General features: G+C 44.2%; 1 protein-coding gene across 1 annotated transcript; it reads left to right on the top strand.

Annotated features, from left to right (window-relative positions):
- Window positions 1-4430: 4430 nt before the first annotated feature.
- Window positions 4431-5354, top strand: LOC147684058 (taste receptor type 2 member 40-like). The gene has a single exon (XM_086942588.1). It carries the CDS (start codon window positions 4431-4433, stop codon window positions 5352-5354), a length of 924 nt encoding a protein of 307 aa, XP_086798714.1.
- Window positions 5355-20283: the final 14929 nt, after the last annotated feature.

The raw sequence follows: 20283 nt of genomic DNA, 5'->3' as shown, positions 1-20283 counted from the left end.
AATAAAAGGAATCATCCAGCCGAGTCAGTAATCCTGGCTCTGTGTAGTTTTCCACTGCTAACCCAAGGAAAAGGGCTTATGCTCTCTCCTTTAAACATGGTAAACTTGGTATACACCTAAATGCCATATTTAATTTGCTTAGAAATATCTAGTCAATGGTGCTACATGTACCCTGGGTCTGTAAATTAAATGCTACTAGCGTGACTGCAGCACTCAATGTGCCACCCACTAAAGTAACCCTCTAAATCATGTCTCAGGCCTGACACTTCAGCCTGTAAAGCAGTTTTAAACTGCTATTTTGACCGGGCAAAATAAATCTTTTTCTTGGCCCAAATGTTCCTATTTAACACATATAAGTCACCCATAATGCAGCTTTACACAGCATAGAGTGCAGTGTATTTAAATGATTGGACAGGTACTTTTAATGTTTTTATGTCCTGGAAGTGAAAAACTCCTACATTCGTGTTTCACTCCTGTGTGGCCCACCTTATATAGGAGAACATTGGGTTTCCTTATTACATGTAATAAGTGATAACTTTCAATTGGGAACAGGTAGGAATGTCAAGCTTGGTGTTTGAGAAACTACAATTAAAAGTCCTCTTTAATGGTAAAGTCAGATTTTAAGTTACAATTTTTCAAAATGCAACTTTTAGAAAGTTGGCATTTTACTGTCCTCTTTGGTGCCTGCAGCTCATTCCTGGGTCACACGAATGGGTGTAGCTGACAGTTGGACTTTGTTTATTGCTCCTAGACTGCCACACAATTAGATTAGATTAAGTGTGCCTGGACGGTGCATCAACTGGCAGAATGAGGGGGTGGAGCTGGCCAAAGCCCCACTTGCAAATGAATAGACAGTGCCATGACTTCACAAAAATGACTTGTCACCACTGCATGTTCATTTAGCCAGCTTGGAGCCAGGACCGGGGCGGAAATAAACTTCAAGGACTTCAAAGGAAATCCTCCAGAAACATTTTCTACTTCTAAGCTCGCAAGAGGTGTAAATATTAGAACCTCAGACCCAACTCTTCAGTATACTCCTAGTTCTGTGGATGCTCAGAAGAAGGTCTGATGTGTGGTTTTCTGTCAGAAGGACTGCCACTCTGGTGTCCTGCTACTCTGATGCTAGACTCCCCGCAACTGCCCAGCTGACTTGTTGCTAGGACCTGCAGCTAGACTTGGGGGCCCGACTAGGGCAGAGCCACACACCAGGCACCAGTAGAGGGTCCTGCTGTGCATAAGAATCTGGAGTTGGTAGAGTCTGTTCATGCACAGAGATTTTAGGATCACCAGATCATCTGATTAAGACAAATTGATTGTGATTGGTCCTCCAACACTTTATAAACACATTTTTTGAGACTTTTCACAATTAACAGAGTGACTTGATATACAGGTCCTGATGAATGCCCTGAACTAAGTATTGTCAACTAGGGCAGGAACATGTTGACCACCACACAGGGTAGACATCTATAACTCTCTATCGTGTTTCTTTTTAACTCTATCCAGTGGGACAGGTGAATAAAGTTATTAGTACCTTCTGAGATAGTTTTAAAATCATACATTATATTTTTCCTCTTTTTTTCGCACTCTGCCCCTTATTCACACCGTAGAGGTGTAGATACACTCACATGCTAGGTAAGAACACTCCTGCTCCTTCCCTAAGGGGAAGTTGAAGCCCACATTGGGTACCTTTGCGGTCCCAGTGTGCTTAGAGGAACCCAATGATGAAGCATGTCACCCTAGGGTGAGTGAGGGTTTATGTCCATTAACAGGTTATGCCCACCCGTACAGACACTGCTTTCTTTTTGCTCTTTACTATCCTATATTTAGTGTGAGATATATTGATTTGGAAGTAATATAGGATAGGTAACACCTGCCCTGTTTTTATGTGTTACAAACTTTCACTTGCCCCCCTGTGTGTGAGTAATAGTGGTGTGTTTATACAGTCATGTCTTAGCCGCAAAGAGTGGACATTGATTGCAAAAGGGTATATGCTGGGTCAATTAGCAAAAAGACTTCACTCACAAGGTCGTGACTTGGTCCCTTAACAAATACGGTTTCCTTTCAGGCAGCTGTCCCCTTCAATGCCCTGTCATAGTCCAGTGAGAGTGGATCCCTAACACAGCTTTTGTTGCTTTGGGGAGGTGCCATTCATCAATCCTGTTACCTGAGCTGACCTTTCCCAGCTCTGAACTTTCTATGGGGATAGCACCTTCAAATCCTTTGACCTCTCAGTGAGCTGGGCTTTCACTGACCCTTTGTGCAGTCAGTGAGGTAGTTTCTCAAACTCCTCATGCCCTTTACAGAATCGCCTCTCTCATGCCTGCAACCACACAACATGGTTCAAATGCCCTGTCAGGGATTTGAATCCCCAGATGTCTTGTACTCTGCCAGTGTGCTGGCAAATTCACAGACTATCACTTCCAACTACATTGGCTGTTCAAGTTTCATGAAAGTTTGTGTGTAACTATTCCCCTAGTACAAAATGCTACTTTAAACTCGTGTCGCTCAAGCCATTTCAATTTCATTCACAGCAATGTTCCAAATAGGCAGCCATAATAAACAGGGAAAGGTATTCATTCCCTTCTACCTTGCATACAGATGCAGGCAGGCAGGCAGGCAGGCAGGCAGGCAGAGATAGATAGATAGATAGATAGATAGATAGATAGATAGATAGATAGATAGATAGATAGATAGATAGATAGATAGATAGATAGATAGATAGATAGATAGATAGATAGATAGATAGATAGATAGATAGATAGATAGATAGATAGATAGATAGATAGATATCCACGACCTGTGACCCAAAGACCCAATACCAGTGCCCTATTTTTGGTGCTAGCCTCTAGTTCAGGTTTCTCATCTAAATTTTATGATCCAAAATGGATGAACACCACTCCTGAGTGAGTCTTTTCTTAATTCTTCATTTCCTTCAATTCAAAACATCAAATGAAATTAAACCGCCAACACGTTTCGACCAATCCCGGTCAAATGTGCAAATTAAATGAATACAACCCTTCTTCTCAACCTTGTTTTCACTGTGGTAAAAAAGGCAATCTGGTCTAGATAGTAAGGATACAATTGGCTCTGCACTCCGGAGTAATTTTTCAGCATAGCCTCTTTGCCTAACGACCCTTTCATTTTTAAAAGTTCTTCCTGTAAACCCTCTTCTGTGCTCCAATTACGGTTGGATATTAGGAGCTGGGAGTTTCTAAGAGCCAAAAGTAAGTAAAGCAAACTTTTTGGGGGAAGGCCACCATAAGACTGTCAGGTCTAACACATTCTCTCTTTGATTGGTCGTGCTGGGCCTCTATGACTCACCTGCCCAGTACCATCCATATAATATAAATGCTATGATGTATTGGTCTCCTAAGTGAGATATTGTTAATGTTTAATATATGTTGGGCCTCATTTATATATTGGCGGACAGCACGTTGTTCTGCCAGCGCTACAAAGTAAATTACCCAGTCTCCCAGAGGGAGCGTGTGCCACATTCATAAATGACTGCCAAGCTGGCGGTTATTTGTAAGCTTTGAAAGGAATCGCTGTCACAGCAGTTTCTGTCAATGCATTTTCCTATTTGGTCCAGGGTTCCACCATCAGGATGAATAAAATAGAGAGCTTTAGACATCAGTGTTAACATAACATTTGCGCTGTACCCTAGCAGTGCCAAGGGTGTATGCACATTTGAATGTTGAATAATATTATTGTAATTGTTGCTTAACATTACATGCCACGATGGTTTTTGCATCCATGCCAGGATGAAGTTATGTAGCAAACATGTTCCATTTTTTATTTTCAAAAAGAAAATCTTGAAACTGAATTTTCTTTTTATAAGTACAATGCTCCTTCGCCATGGGAGTCCTCGCCCGTGGCGAGGTGAGCATTTAGCTATGTTTGTGGCGGTGATGGGCAATGAAAACTGACCTGTCATTCTGCTCATTTAAATTAGGTGGGCAGAATGGCAGGTGAGCCTCTGACAGCTCTAACACCTCAGGACCATCGGAGGGGATTAATCTGGGAAGAGATGGAGTAGTGTCAATCTTGACTAACCCCAAGGTCCACCCGCATTTAAGTTCAGCTGGCGGTTCGCATTCTTGGCAGTAAGGATACTCAGTTGCTGTTGCAACTGAGTATCCTTACCACCAAGAATTAAATCATCCTTTTACACTTTGAAAATAGTGAACTCATTGGAGTTAAAGGATAATAGTCAATGTCCTAGTGTATGTCAGAATAGGACACAAGAGGATGAGCTCACACACACTTTGAATACAGAAATGAGGAAGATAAAACCAGCCAGATTTGCATCCTTTCAAAATAAAGAGACACCTGGAAAAGCTGCAGGTTGCCAGAGTCTGGAAAATGTATCTGTACTCACCTCACTGACACAACATTTGGTGGGAGGGGCTTGGCAGCTTCTGAGTTTGGAAATGGCGCTAGAAGTCCAAAGACAGAAAATGGACCTGGCGTCTACAGCTACATATTGCACTGTAGCAATCATAGCAAGTGTGGTTGGAATACTCACCAGTGGATTCATGGTGGCCTTCAATCTCCTGGACTGGATTAAAAGCAGAAGACTGAACACCTGTGATTTCATCATGTTCGTCCTGGGGGTCTCCTACACTTTTTCCCAGTGTAGCTTGATAGGAAATGTTTATGTCACACTGAAACACCGAGATTTTTTTAAAATGAATTATCCATTGCCAGTTCTAGGTGCCTTTCAAATATGGATGGGCAGTTTCAGTTTCTGGAACACTTCATGCCTCTGTGTCTTCTACTGTGTGAAGATCCTGGACCTCAACCACCGCCTCTTCTTCTGGTTGAAGGCGAGGATCACTAAGGTGGTGCAGTGGTTTCTTGTTGGGTCTGCGGCTGGGTCATTTGTGCTCCTTATCCCCCTGTTCTGTGAATTTTATGGAAAATCCACTGCGATGCTGACAACTAATCTCACCACTAACATTACTGCCACCTTCTTGAAACAGAGTTCATCCTTTTCTGTTGCTCTTGTTTTGGGCTTTTGCTTGCCTGTTCTGCTTGGCATTGCTTCCATCACACTCATCCTTACGTCCCTCTTCAGACACACCCGGCGCATGAAAGACAACGCATCAGGATTCAGTCCACCCAGACTGCAGGCTCCTTTTGCTGCTGTCCGGATGGTGGGGTCCCTCCTTTGTGTCTTCATAGTTTTCTTGCTGGCGGAGAGTTATATATTATATTCCACTGGTCATTGGTTTGATTTTATTGCTCAGATCTTATGTGATTGTGCTCCAGCTGAACAATCCACCATTCTGCTATTGGGAAACACCAGACTAAGACAAGGACTTTGGAAGTTCTTCAAACTTTGGAGGAGGTGAAGAACCCGACCAATGAAACCTTATGTTCTGCTCATAAAACAAAAATAAAATGCTTAAATGTTTTTGTTTTTAAGGACTACTAGTTTAGGGTTCATGTAACTTTCTCTTTTCCAGTCCCACATTCAGCTGGAAGACAAACATTTTGTTATGCTTTAGTCTAGCATGGGATACTTAATGGCATTTTGAATCATAGTGATCTAGAGAAAAATGATTGTGTGGATCTTTTCTCATTCATTAAGGACAAAACAGCTTTTGTAACTTTCAGCTGTAAAATGTACAGTTTCTGATAGTTCCTGGACAATTATTGCATTGCTAACTTCTACTTCTGGTATTTTACTTTATGAAATATGTAGGTTATCATGAACGTGTACTCTTTCACAGGGCTGTGACTGTTTTACATGATGACTCTTTCTAAAACACACATCTATCCTCAATTTCTCTGGGTGAGTGCATGAGTTGCAGACAGCACAGCTAGGAAACAGTGAGCAATGGATGACTTTCTCTGCTCATTACTATGCACTATCTCAGAAGAATCCTGAGTTATACACATGCACCTTAGAAATTGTGATCACATAAAGGCGGGTGCTCAGTTTTGCTCTGAGACAGTGCCCATCTTCATAACATGACCTCTAATTTAGAGATATAAGGCCCTATCATGAAGACAAGAACTGCACCCTGTTTCTGAGCTATGGTGTCTGCAGCTCATGTAGCAACTCTGAAAATTTCCCGGATAAGTGTCTTCACTTCAAATAGTCCAATATCTTGAATAAGGCAACAAAACTCTGCTCTGTTGCAGTGTATCCATTCACAGTACACCCTGTGGAGTGCAAACAAGGCCAACATTCTCAAATCCCTATTTATTGTTACAATACTTACCAATATCCATTCAAACTCCATGAGACACAACTAGTGCATGTGTCCCGCAGACAAAGAAGTGGACAGGACTGTTAAAAAGCATGGGCTTTTGTCATGCTCTGTGCCCATTCCCTCTATTTCTAGGGGCTGCTGTGCACAGTCTTTGATTATAGTCAGCAGGCTCTGGATTCAGGCCTTGGTTTTGGTCATGCCTGACTTCATATCCAAAGCGATACCAAAGGGAATGATGGGTGGAGCGTTTGAGCAAATCAAACACTCTTCATATCCTGCATCACTAGAACTGACCGTGCATGTCATTTGCCTTCACACAGTAGGTTCTTAGAATAATTGTGTCTGTTTTTGGGAGGGTAGGGCGAATATATAGACACAAAGGCTTTGTGTATTTCTTAATGTTGATATTTATTTGTCTCTTGATGTAAAGAATAAAGTATTTGTGACATCTTTGGGCGAATATGGATCAGTTCTGTAATATTCTAGGTGTTTTCCTTCAGACTTTCTGGGGATCCTTCCTTCCCAAAGGCACCACCCGCTGGCTCCAAAATCAAAATAGGAAATAGTAGCGGTAAGTTGGAGTTCAGGAAATACTTCTTTCCGTCGCCACAGTCTTTTGGTAAATTCTCAGGGGCTTATTTGGGGGAGTGCAGTGTTGTGCCTGGGAATAACTGCACACCTTTCTGGCTAACAGGTCTATTGGGAGTTTACCCCTAGTTCTAGTACCCTACTATTTATTTCCTTACAGGATGTGGGGTATAAAACCAGTTTTGTCTCACCTGTTTTTTAAAACCTTGTTCCTTTCCCCTTGAAATTCGCAGGATATACTGGGTACTTGACTTGTAACCCCACTCTGGAAACTGCCTGGGGTCTCAGCATCTTGCCAAGAGATTTCTTTACAAATCCCCTGGTAGAGCAGTTTGTAAAACTATTGTACCATGCTCTCCTCCTCACATCCCTCTTCCCTAACTTTCATACTTGTTAGAAGCAAGACCTGGGGATATCTAAACAGAAAATCTGAGTTTGCTATTCTGTTCCTTTTCGGTGCAATGTCTGAAAACAAAATGGCTGGAGAGCCATGAACCAACTAACTATTTGAACAATTGATGTATGGAATGCTGAAACAATGTCAAACACTCACCCCCAGTACAGAGATCTGGGCCTAAATCCAACATTTTTTGCACACCATGCAATTCCAGATTATACCCAGCCATATGCAAATCAGTCTTGACCATACTGCCCATGTGACTAGTCCAGCCCTTACTGCCAGGTTAGTTCATCCCGGACCAGAAACAAGGATTCTGGGACAGGTTTCAGGGTATCACCCCTCATCAACCAGGCTAGCTTGACTCTAGTGGCCTGGTGAGCACGGGATTCACATCATCCCACTTAGAGCGACAAATGCAAAAAGAACAATTGATGTACTGAATGCTGAAACAATGTCAAACATTCACCCCCAGTACAAAGATCTGGGCCTAAATCCATGTTTTTTTGCACATAACTTTTTGCCTTCCTCCTGTATTGTTTCTGACCTGTTTTTGTTGGTGGTACGACTCTGGGCACTTTACCACTGCTTATCAGTGCTAAAGTGCACATGCTCTTTCTGTAAATTGTTGTTATGGATTAGTGATTCCATTATTGGCTTATTTGATTTACTAGTCAGTCCCTAGTACAGTGCACTATGTGTGACCAGGACCTGTAAATCAAATGCTGCTGGTGGGCTCACAGCACTGATTGTGCCACCCACAGAAGCAGCTTGTAAAATGTGACTCTGGCCTGCTATTGCAGAGCCTATGTTCAGGGTGGGACTGCCATGTCGACTTGGCAAATGCACCCACTTGCCAGTCCCGACCCTGCCCTTTTCTTACATGTCAGGCCCCCCTAAGGTATGCCCAAGGTACCCCTGTGGGCAGGGTGCATTGTTTGTGAAAGGTAGGACATGCCCTGATGTGTGTGGCATGTCCTGATAGTGAATTACTGCCAATTTCGTTTTTCACTATTGCAAGGCCACCTGTTCCCATAGGACAGAATGGCGAGTTTGTTTATAACATCTTATAAACATAACTAACCCTGGGAACAAGGTAGGAAAATAAAGGTTAGTATGCTTGAACTTAGAATGTTTAAATACATCTTTTAGCGAGGGTTGTTTTTTACATTCTGTGTTTGAAAATACCACTTTTAGAACGTAGGTGTTGTCGTGCCTACTCACCAGTGTGCCTCTGCTAGGTTTGTCTATTGCATGTCTGGCTTTTGGATGACAGGGGCTGGAGAAGGGCTGTGGCTCCAGAAGTCTGATGAGTCAGGGCTGGGAAGAATGGACCTGGGCTGCATTTAGAGTAGGGGGGGAGACATCCTTTCACCTGCCTGGGCCTCATCTGCATTTGGAGTGGTGGGAGGAGTAGCACCTGCACCTGAATAGCGCTGTGCCTGCCTTCCACAATGACGGCTCTGCCCCGTGTGGTGTGTCTGGAGCCAGGGCACACACTGACAATGGAGGTTGTTGGGCACTTGCAAAGTTCCCCCACAGAACTGGTTTTGGCTGGGTACAGACACTCTCTGCCTTCAGAGAACAAATGATTTTGGTGTATAAAAAGAGGGGCCCAGAACCCAGACTATTAGATCACTTTTGGGAAATCAAGAGGAACCCTTTGCCATGGAGAAGAGCCGGAGAAGATGAGGAGGAATACTGCCACTGTGTTGTTTGCTGTCTGGGTTGGCCTGCAGTGGCTGCTTGCTGCAAAGGAAAGGAGAAGAAGGACTTTAATGTTTTCCTTTGTCACCTGCTTGAAGAAAAGATCTCCAAGGGCTTGAAACTGAGCTTGCCTCCTGTACTGAAGTCTCAGGAACAGAAAGACGTCACCCTTTCTGTCTCTCTGCATCTGGAACTGCTGTTTTAGCAGCCACTGAAGGAAATTGCAAAACCAACGCCAGCAAGCGACGCCGTAACCTGCACCAAAGCCATGGGCACTGCTCGTGAAGAGCACGACGCACCGCCCCGACTTGCACCGTAGGCCAGACGCCTGCTGACGCCGTGCCGCATTGACTCGGAAGCCGTCCTCGAGGCCACTGCCTGCACTGGAGTCACAGATACCGCTTGTGACGTCAACGACATACCGTCCCGACTTGCACTACAGCCCCGACCTCACTGACGCGGGGCTTCATCAACGCGGAGCCGATCCTCGACGTGGGTGACTTCCGAATCCATCAATATTGCACTGTCATAAGAAACCGATGCCACACCGCCATTTTGTGACATCACCTCCCCGACACAGTAAGGAACCAGCGACTAACCTCCCCTGCGGGACAGTAAGGTACCGAGACATCACCTCCTTTGGCGTTGTAAGGAACCGACGCCGCCTGGCACCAACGAAGCAGCACCTCCCCGACGCTGAGCACCATCTTCGCTTTCATCGTTTCCAAGGTACTATTGTTTGTGGGCCCAACGCCGCGCACCTCGTGGTCGAAGCCATAATTTGGGATTTTCACCGGCCATCACGTCGTTTTAACTCCAAGTGTAGTTATTTGTTGCTACAGGCTTTATTTTAGTGAATAACCTATTTCGAGAATATATTGATAAGTGTACTGTGGATTTTTGTCATTTGGTCTTGTTTCGAATTAGATAAAGATTATTTCTTTTTCTAAACTGGTGTGGTGTCTATTTGTAGTGTTTTCACTGTATTACTGTATGTGTTCACAATTGCTTTACACACTGCCTCTGAGATAAGCCTGTCTGCTTGTGCCAAGCTACCAATGGGGCGAGCAGGGGTTATTTTAGGAGAAGCAAGTGCCCCTAGTTGGACAAAGGTACCTATCTTTGCCAAATAGAGACTCACATTTCTAACACACACCATGCTATTTAAGTTTAGACCCCACCATATGCAAATCAGTCTTGGCCCTGCTCCCCATGGAAACAGTTCAGCCCTAACTGCCAAGCCAGATCCTCCCTGGACCAGATACAAGCATCCTGGGACCGGTTTCAAGGTATCACCCTCATCAGGCAGATTAGCTTGACTCCAGTGGCATGGTGAGCACAGGACCCACATCTGGGCATACCGATCCCACTTTGAGCGACAAATGCAAAAAAGAAAAATTGATTGACGGATTGCGGTAGCAATATCACACATTCACCCCCAGTGCAGAGATATGGGCCTCAATCCCACAATCCTTGACACTTGATGGTCGACCTTGCCCCCAGGATCGCATCAAGCATGTCATTGCACTATTTCCACTGAACCGCTCATGCCTCACTCCCTAAAACTTCTGACATGGAACATTAATGGCCTGTTAGACAGTATCAAGTGGGGCAGTCTTTCATTTCATACAACAGTGTGCCCCAGAGATTATCCTGCTGCAAGAGACACACCTGCAGAGCAAAACTGCCTCTTCCTAACCTGCAATGGACACAATAGAGTCTTCCACGCAGGGCATACTAGGGAATCCAGAGGGGTGGCCCATCTTCTCCATAGGTCCCGACTCTTAGCTGTCACACAGGTAACGAGAGACTCACAGGAGCGGTTTATCATATTGGAGGGTTCTATGGATAGCGTCTCCCACAAGCATATACATTCCACCTGCTCTACACCAGTCCATGATGTCATCAGAGACTTCATCATAGCCCTCCCTCACGGGAAAACTATAATAGGAGGGGACTCAACGACATCATGGAAGGTAGGGACTGAATCTGGCTGCAGGGAGGTATTCAGAAGGATAGCCATGGCTTGTACGACTGAGCTCGAAGCCTAGGGCTTACTGATGTCTGGCGCACCTCCCACCCTGGGCTTTAGAATGCATTCATGCATCGGCCGCTCACTGGACCCTTTCCCATATCGACTATTAGTTTCTTCCCATCGATGATCTTCTTTGTAGCACAGGGGCACAGATTTTTCCCCATGCAATTTTGGACCATGGCCTGGTCCTGATTCGCTTCGAAGCTTCCCCCCCACCCTGGGAGCTTGATCGATCTGGCGCCTTAGCACTTGGTTTCTCCAAGAGATAAAACTTGTGGCATACCTCAGCAATGAACTTGCTACCTTCCTTGGTCTGAACGTGGCTCCATTGAGTCAGTGGGCACTATGTGGGAGACTCTAAAGGCAAATATGTGGGGGGTGGCTCGCTCCTTCCTTAGAGGCTCAGAGCGGGACAAACTCAAACTGATTCCTGATCTTAAGAAGCCCATTTTGATTTGGGAATGCAAAGAGCCTCGACTGAATCTGAATGGGGCCAGTTGAACCTGGATAGAATATCCCTACACCAGGTATGGGGAGACAAATGCAACAAATTGCTTCACTGGCTTGCTATGCACCAGGAGTCCTCCCAGGTAGTCCCCCGCGTTTACATTGACTCAGGCAGGGGGGGGGGGGCAAGAATCCACTGAGATTGCAGCAGTCTTTCCCACTACTATGAGGCCCTAAATGCTCCTTAAACACACCGAACTGGAGAACGAGGGTCCCTGCAGGCTTCAGATTTGTCCCTGACTCGTCTTTCCCTCCTGCAGAGACTGGCCTTAGAACAGGACCTCTTGGAAGAGGAAATAGGTGCAGCTGTCTCAGGATTCAAACCCAGACAGAGCACCAGGTACCCACTAGAAATCAACAGCAGCCTTCTGCACTTATCCCACCCCTACTTCAGTTCTATAACAAATGGCAGGGGTCGCCTCCTCACTTGGATCAACTGCGCCACAATCGTGGTCCTGCCAAAACCTGGTCACCACAAAAGACTTGTTTGTCTTTTCAGCCTCTCTCTTATCAACAGCGAAGTCAAATTCATGCTTAACTCTTAGCCAACTGTCTCTCGTTCGTACAAATCAGTGTGGGTTTATGCCTCACGGGGGACCAGACCTGCATTTACTGAGTGCAGGTGGCTCTGTCCCGAGTTAAGGTCCCAGAAGGCCCAGAGGCTTTCCTTCTGATTGACTTAAAAAAAACATTTGGCACGTTTGACTGTTCCTTCATGGATGAAACCCTGTCGGCAATGGACTTCGGGCCCCGATTCCTTCCTTTTGTAAGGGTCCTCTTTGCTGGTCCTTGAGCCCAGGTGTGTATTTTTGGAGTCCTGTCCCATACATTTCGTTGAGCGCAAGGCACACAACCATGCTGTCCCTTGCCCCCGCTTTTGTTTGCCTTGATTATGGAATCTTTGTCAGCATGGGTGAGATGCTACGTGCAGGTATGGGGTTTCTATTAGGGTTTTCGAAGGATGACCGCATCGCCCTCTACATGGACGCAGTCCTGTCAATCAAGTCCCGCCTTGCCGAAACAGTGCCCAGGGACCTTCAGATCCTGCAGCTTTTCAGTGATGTGTCTGGGTTATGCATCAACTGGACCAAGTCCCTGCAGGAAGACCGCAGTGATGAGTCATGGCAGTCCCAATTCCCAATTTGCAGATTCAGCTTCCAGCATCTAAGGATGCACATGTCCATAGAGGCAGGGTTTCCTTGGAGCCTGACCTGTACCCTGTGGTGTGCAAGGTTCGCAAACACATGAGGCGATGGGCTAGTTGCTCTTTTTAAAATGGTGGTTTTCCCAAAACTCCTATACATGCTGCAAATCTACCCGTTATTCATCCCATGGGAGTGGTTTGATGCCCTGCAGACAATGCAAAGCCAGTTTATTTGTGGGGCGTCTCTCCTAGGGTAGCCTTGGGAAAGTGTACTCGGGTCTCCTATGATGGGGGCTAGCTATGGCAGACGTGAGGCACTATTATTGGGCTACCCAGCTCCTTCCCTTTAACGACTGGCTACTTGGGGGGATGAGAAGACCCTGCCTATAAGGGTGAAATAGCCCTTGATAAGATAATGGGTATCCTTTATGGCTGGACTGGGTGGAACTGGAGGCTCACCATTGAGCCTCCACTGTGAGAGGGCACGTGGCTGGCCCAGGTGGCCTCCCTTGAGGGATTTTGTGACTGGGACATCATAGGGATCTCAAGAATTGGCAACGTCTGGAAAGGAGGTGCATTGAAGTCCTTTCAGGACCTTGCAAACGGTTTTAACATGCCTTACTCTCAATTTGTCCATTATTTGCAGCTTCTCCACTGCCTCTCCTCTTATCATAATGCCCTAGCCAATGTTCCTGAATGGAGCCCCTTGGAATGCAGGCTTCTCATAGGTCACCTGGGTAGGGGAGGTATATCGCAAATGCATCGGCCTCTGGTAATGCATTTCACATGACACTAAACGCCTTGAAAGACACATGGGAGAGCTGGGTTGGGGAGTTGGACTAAACTGACTGGCGGGACACAGGCATGACATAACGTATGCTGGTGAAGTCAGCCATGCTCCGGCTGGTGAAATTCAAATACCTCCACCAAGCATACATGACACCTTTGCGCATGTGGAGAGGCGGGCCTTTGCAGCTCACCCACCTAACCTAGATGTCATGAACCACAGAGGGACTTCTTCCAGGTAGTTTGGTCATACTGACCTATTGGCTGAATCTTTTTGTGACTCTCTCCGTAGTTATTGGATCCTTTGTGGAACCGCAACCCTGGATTGCCCTGCTGGGTATCTTGGAAGACATGGTTGGGCATAGAAGGGACAGACTGCGGGTGGGTTTGGGAACAATAATAGCTTAAAGAGACATTGCCTGTCACTGGACATCCTTGACAGCGCTGCCCATCAAGGCATGAAGAAAAGGCATGGACTGGTGCCTCAAGCTCAAGGAAAACACACATGAGATGATGGGTTGTCCCAAGACATTACAAAAGGTGTGGAGGAAATGATAGGACTATCCCGGACTGACAGGGTAACGACCCCTGCGCCACCTGTGGGTGGTCTCCTGGGGTGATGAAACTGTACTATATTTGGGGAAAGGTTGTGGCAATAAGTACTATTGCCTGTGCTTTTGTGTGGATCAGGGCAACTAATACTGTTGTTTGGGATGTAAAAGCAATAAAATGTGTTATAGAATAAAAGGAATCATCCAGCCGAGTCAGTAATCCTGGCTCTGTGTAGTTTTCCACTGCTAACCCAAGGAAAAGGGCTTATGCTCTCTCCTTTAAACATGGTAAACTTGGTATACACCTAATTGCCATATTTAATTTGCTTAGAAATATCTAGTCTGTGGTGCTACATGTACCCTGGGTCTGTAAATTAAATGTTACTAGCGTGACTGCAGCACTCAATGTGCCACCCACTAAAGTAACCCACTAAATCATGCTCAGGCCTGACACTGCAGCCTGTAATGATACTATGATGAGAAAGATGCACAGCAGTGTGTTATTCTAGGATAAACGTTTAGGTTAATCAGAGTTTGAGATTTTTGGTGGTGCTCAACCAGGAGGCGTCGAGGCTCCAACGGCGCCGGTCTAAATACTTAGAAGAGTGAGACTAGAGAAACTCTAGTTGCATCCCATGGTTGGCACACATATATTTGTCTTTCCTTCATGCAAGAAACCGACTTCCATTCAATATTACGTTATTGTTCATTTTATTATTTTCATGGTTCCGATTTGAATGTTTAGTAAATCAGTTCAATAAATCAGTTCAAATTTCTTTCCAAATCATGATCAACATTATAGAAATCAGGCACTGTCTTTTTAACGTGTCCAATGCATTTCGGGCATTGATGGCATGCCCTTCGTCAGGGAATTGACACTAGAAGCAATGATAATGACAAAAATTAATTACAAAAATTAATATAAAGGGTAGGGTGTGCATTATGTCAAAACAGTGCGAACAAAAACAGTACATTGCAAATTTACAAATAGGTGGTGTTTGCCCAGTTATGTTATGACGGTTAAAAAAAACGGGGTAAGTCACGTTCATACATAATACGGGGACATGGTTCTAAGCATTTGCGTGTACATAAAAAATATGACGGGTCATCACTTACATGCCTGTTGGTAAAGGGTAGTGGTGTGATCTAAAAAAAGAAGGATAAACAAAGAGTCCCGTCAGCGCCTGTGGGCGAGAGGTGCTCCGTTATGCTCCCCGATTAGAATGTTACGGGTGATAGACACTAACCTGGTGAAAATGTGAACAAAGTTTGGTCATCCGGTACTCGTCTCCGAAGAACGCCGGTGAAAGCCGTATTTCGAAAATCGGGGGTCATGTGGTTGGTCACGTGTGATAGAGTTGGTAAACAGACTAGAGGGAGTCTTAATACGTAAAGTGGAGTAAAAAAATATGCGTGAAAGTGAGTTGCTATTAATGATTGTGGGGGCTATGAAAAATTAGGTTGGCTGGTTACTTCATCCACTGAGAGTGAATCGGGTCAAAAACCACGCAAACCACAATCTACACGAACCCCACAAGATCAAACACCTACAGTGGAACCAACCACCAGTCAAACACATGAAAGCAGCCCTTTTTTAGATCAGGGCCAAGCCCAAAAAGGAGACCCAGGAGAGGGAAAAGAAAAGGAGAAAGAAAGGGACCCTCCCAACACTCGGAGCACGACGGCCACAACCAAAGAGAAGGAGAAGAAACCCAAAAAAAAACAACCACAGAGCACCTAGTAATCAACATCAGCGACCAGAAGTTCAGTACATATGAACTGAGGTTATTAGAGAAAGGAACTTCATTTGTACCCACTACCTCCACAGACCACCTGGAACTAGAAGTGAGTTTTTTCAAATTAATGCGAAAACTCAAACTTAGACATTTTTTTTACAACGTTGTACCAGAACGTCCACAGCAAGACAAAGATCAATTACTGGGACTACGTCCACAGAGTTCATTCCAAGCTCCTACTAGCCACAAGACATTAGATCTTTTTGAAAACTTAGTTAAACAGGATCTCATGAAAATCAAACACACTAAACCCAAAGCTAGAAACATCACACAAAAAGACTTGGACACACTGAGCAGAATGGCAAAGAACGACCAAACCACTTTCACTAAAGCTGACAAAGGGGGAGCGATCGTCATCATGAACACCACTATGTACAATGACAAAATCACAGAACATGTGATGGACAAGACAACCTACAACAAACTGGACTTTAACCCCACCATGGAATATTCCAACATTCTAAAGAACATCATTGATCAAGCACACAAACAAGGAACAATTACAGAAAGGACATAAAACTTCCTCACAACTACCAATCCTAGAAGTCCAACACTCAGAATGGTACCAAAGATCCATAAAAACCTCACAAACCCCCCCATGAGACCAATAGACTCTACTCGAGGCAGCTTACACCAACCGATCGGTCAATTGATCGACAGATATTTACAACCTTCAGTGCAATCCATGCAAACGTACATTAAAGACACAACACAATTTCTACTCAAATTACAACAAATCCAACTCAACCCCACGGATAAGGTGTTTCTATGCACCGCGGACGTGTGTAGCCTATATACGAGCATACCCCATGACATGGGGATCGAAGCCATGGAATCAGCACTCTTAAACACGGACTTAGACCAGGATTTCCAATTGTTCCTAATGGAACTCATGCACTTCACCCTATACCATAGCTACTTCAAAACTCGAGATGAATGGTACCAACAACTCACTGGGATGGCCATGGGCAATTCGGCTGCACCTGTGTACGCCAACATCTTTATGCATTGGTACGAAACGCAACACATTCTTAAGAACACCAACTGGACTAATCATCTAAAGATGTTAATTCGATACATTGATGATTACTTCATCATATGGACTGGCACAGAAGAGACACTGAGAATGGAACTTATCAAATTCAATACCATCGATCAACGGATCCAACTGACCTGGGACATTTCAGAAACTTCGGTCAATTTTTTAGATGTGAAAGTTTCGGTAACCCCCCATGGATTCATTACCGATCTTTATGTCAAGCCTACCGATAGGAACAACATGCTACTGCATTCCAGCTTCCATGAACCCAACTTGATAAGTAACTTACCATATTCACAGATGGCAAGAGTCAAAAGGATTACCTCGGACACAACCACACTCAAACAAAGACTCACAGAGATGTCCAATAAATTCACGAACAGAGGTTACCCCAAGACCCTAATTGAAGAAACCAAATTGAGAATTGAGAACCTGGACAGACCCAAACTATTAACACCCACTACGAAAATAGAGCAATCACGGACAGTAGTGGTTTTGAAATATTCCACAAGCAGTAAAAAATATAAACAGATCATCATGAGACATTGGTCAATACTCAACATGGAACCAGACTTCAGAAATGCATTTATTCAACCACCAATATTTGCATACACCAGGGCTAAAAACTTGGGAGAAATTCTCTATCACAAACCTGATGAAACCACCACCTACACGGGAACTAAACCTTGCCTAAATCGCGGTAATTGCAATAACATTATCAAAGGTAACACTATCAATCATCCGAGTCAAGGTCATTCCATCAAACTTAGAGTGAATGCAACCTGCGATACCGGCAATTTGATTTATGGTATAAAGTGCCCTTGCGGGAAAATGTATATCGGTAAAACCGAACGACGTATTAAAGTGCGTCTCACGGAACACAAGTCTAATATCCGACTTAAAAATTCTAAGTCAGCACTATCGGCACACTTCGTTGAGAAACACCATAATGTCTCCCAAATTAAGTTCATCGTTCTTGAGACTGTATCCAAACAAGAAGGGAGAGACAATAACAAATTTCTCTTAAGAAGAGAGAATTATTGGATTCACAAACTATCAACCCAGAAACCCACTGGGTTGAATGAAAGAATTGAATTTGCATGCTACCTGTGAATCATTTGCTCTGTATATCGATCTTGCTGTTAATGTGTATGTTCCCTTTACCATTGACACTCCACACCCCTGTTTATAACACACTTTTGTTTCATCATCGCATTACTACATGATCTGACTACTGTGCACTTCCAGCCCCTTTCACCTCTGTCCCTCGAGTTCGAACCCGTAGACCATTTCCCACGTTTTATTTTTTTACATTTTTTAAGGCTCTCGGTTACTTATGGTATTCGGAACCAGCCAGCCTAATTTTTCATAGCCCCCACAATCATTAATAGCAACTCACTTTCACGCATATTTTTTTACTCCACTTTACGTATTAAGACTCCCTCTAGTCTGTTTACCAACTCTATCACACGTGACCAACCACATGACCCCCGATTTTCGAAATAAAATAACGCGGGAAGCTACGGCTTTCACCGGCGTTCTTCGGAGACGAGTACCGGATGACCAAACTTCGTTCACATTTTCACCAGGTTAGTGTCTATCACCCGTAACATTCTAATCGGGGAGCATTACGGAGCACCTCTCGCCCACAGGCGCTGATGGGACTCTTTGTTTATCCTTCTTTTTTTAGATCACACCACTACCCTTTACCAACAGGCATGTAAGTGATGACCCGTCATATTTTTTATGTACACGCAAATGCTTAGAACCATGTCCCCGTATTATGTGTGAACGTGACTTACCCCGTTTTTTTAACCGTCATAACATAACTGGGCAAACACCACCTATTTGTAAATTTGCAATGTACTGTTTTTGTTCGCACTGTTTTGACATAATGCACACCCTACCCTTTATATTAATTTTTGTAATTAATTTTTGTCATTATCATTGCTTCTAGTGTCAATTCCCTGACGAAGGGCATGCCATCAATGCCCGAAATGCATTGGACACGTTAAAAAGACAGTGCCTGATTTCTATAATGTTGATCATGATTTGGAAAGAAATTTGAACTGATTTATTGAACTGATTTACTAAACATTCAAATCGGAACCATGAAAATAATAAAATGAACAATAACGTAATATTGAATGGAAGTCGTTTTCTTGCATGAAGGAAAGACAAATATATGTGTGCCAACCATGGGATGCAACTAGAGTTTCTCTAGTCTCACTCTTCTAAGACTGCAGCCTGTAAGGCAGTTTTAAACTGCTGTTTCGACCTGGCAAAATAAATCTTTTGCCTTGCCCAAATTCCTATTTAACACATATAAGTCACCCCTAATGTAGGTGTTAAGCAGGAAAGAGTCCAGTGTATTTAAATGGTTGGACAGGTACGTTAAAGTTTTTTATGTCCTGGAAGTGAAAAACTCCTACATTCATGTTTTACTACTGTGAGGCCCACCTCTCCTATAGGATAAAATTGGGTTACCTTATTATATTTAATAAGTGATAACTTTCAATTGGGAACAGGTAGGCATGTCAAGCTTGGTGTCTGAGAAACTGCAATTAAAAGTCCTCTTTAATGGTTAATCAAATTTTAAGTTGCAATTTTTCAAAATACCACTTTTAGAAAGGTGGCATTTTACTGCCCTCTCTGGTGCCTGCCGTCTATTCCTGGGTCACACGAATGGGTGTAGCTGACAGTTGGACTTTGTTTATTGCTCCTATACTGCCACACAATTAGATTAGATTAAGTGTGTCTTGACGGTGCATCAACTGGCAGAATGAGGGGGTGGAGCTGGCCACAGCCCCACTTGCAACTGAATAGACAGTGCCATGCCTTCACAAAAATGACTTGTCACCACTGCATGTTCACTTAGCCAGCTTGGAGCCAAGACAGGGGCAGAAGTAAACTTCAAGGACTTCAGAGGAAATGCTCCAGAAACATCTTCTTCTTCTAAGCTCGCAAGAGGTATAAATATTAGAACCTCAGAACCACCTCTTCAGTACACTCCTAGTTCTGTAGATTCTCAGAAGAAGGAGTGGTGTGCGGATTTGCTGCTGAGGACTGCCACTCTGATGTCCTGCTACTCTGATGCTAGACTCCCCACAACTGCCCAGATGACCTGCTGCCTGGACCTGCAGCTAGACTCAGGGGCCCGACTCAGTTAGAGCCACACACCAGGAACAAGTAGAGGGTCCTGCTGTGCCTAAGACTCTGGAGTTGGTAGAGTCTGTTCATACACAGACATTTTAGGATCACCGGATCATCTGATTAGGACAAATTGATTATGGTTGGTCCTCTAACATTTTATAAATACATTTTTTTAGACGGTTCACAAAGAAGCAGAGCGAAATGATGTAAAGGTCCTGATGAATGCCCTGAACTAAGTATTGTCAACTAGGGCAGAAACATGTTGACCACCACACAGGGTAGACATCTATAACCCTGTATCTTGTTACTTTTTTAACTCTATCCAGTGGGGCGTTTGAATAAAGTTATTAGTACCTTCT

This window comes from Lissotriton vulgaris, chromosome 11, assembly GCF_964263255.1.
Source record: "Lissotriton vulgaris chromosome 11, aLisVul1.2, whole genome shotgun sequence".
In the NCBI taxonomy this organism is placed as follows: domain Eukaryota; kingdom Metazoa; phylum Chordata; class Amphibia; order Caudata; family Salamandridae; genus Lissotriton; species Lissotriton vulgaris.
The sequence above is the reverse complement of the archived record's forward strand: the minus strand, read 5'-3'. Positions and strand labels throughout refer to the sequence as shown.

What these genes read in the sequence shown, in the direction of transcription:
- LOC147684058 (XM_086942588.1), top strand. Translation starts at nt 4,431, where the DNA reads ATGGCGCTAGAAGTCCAAAGACAGAAAATGGACCTGGCGTCTACAGCT.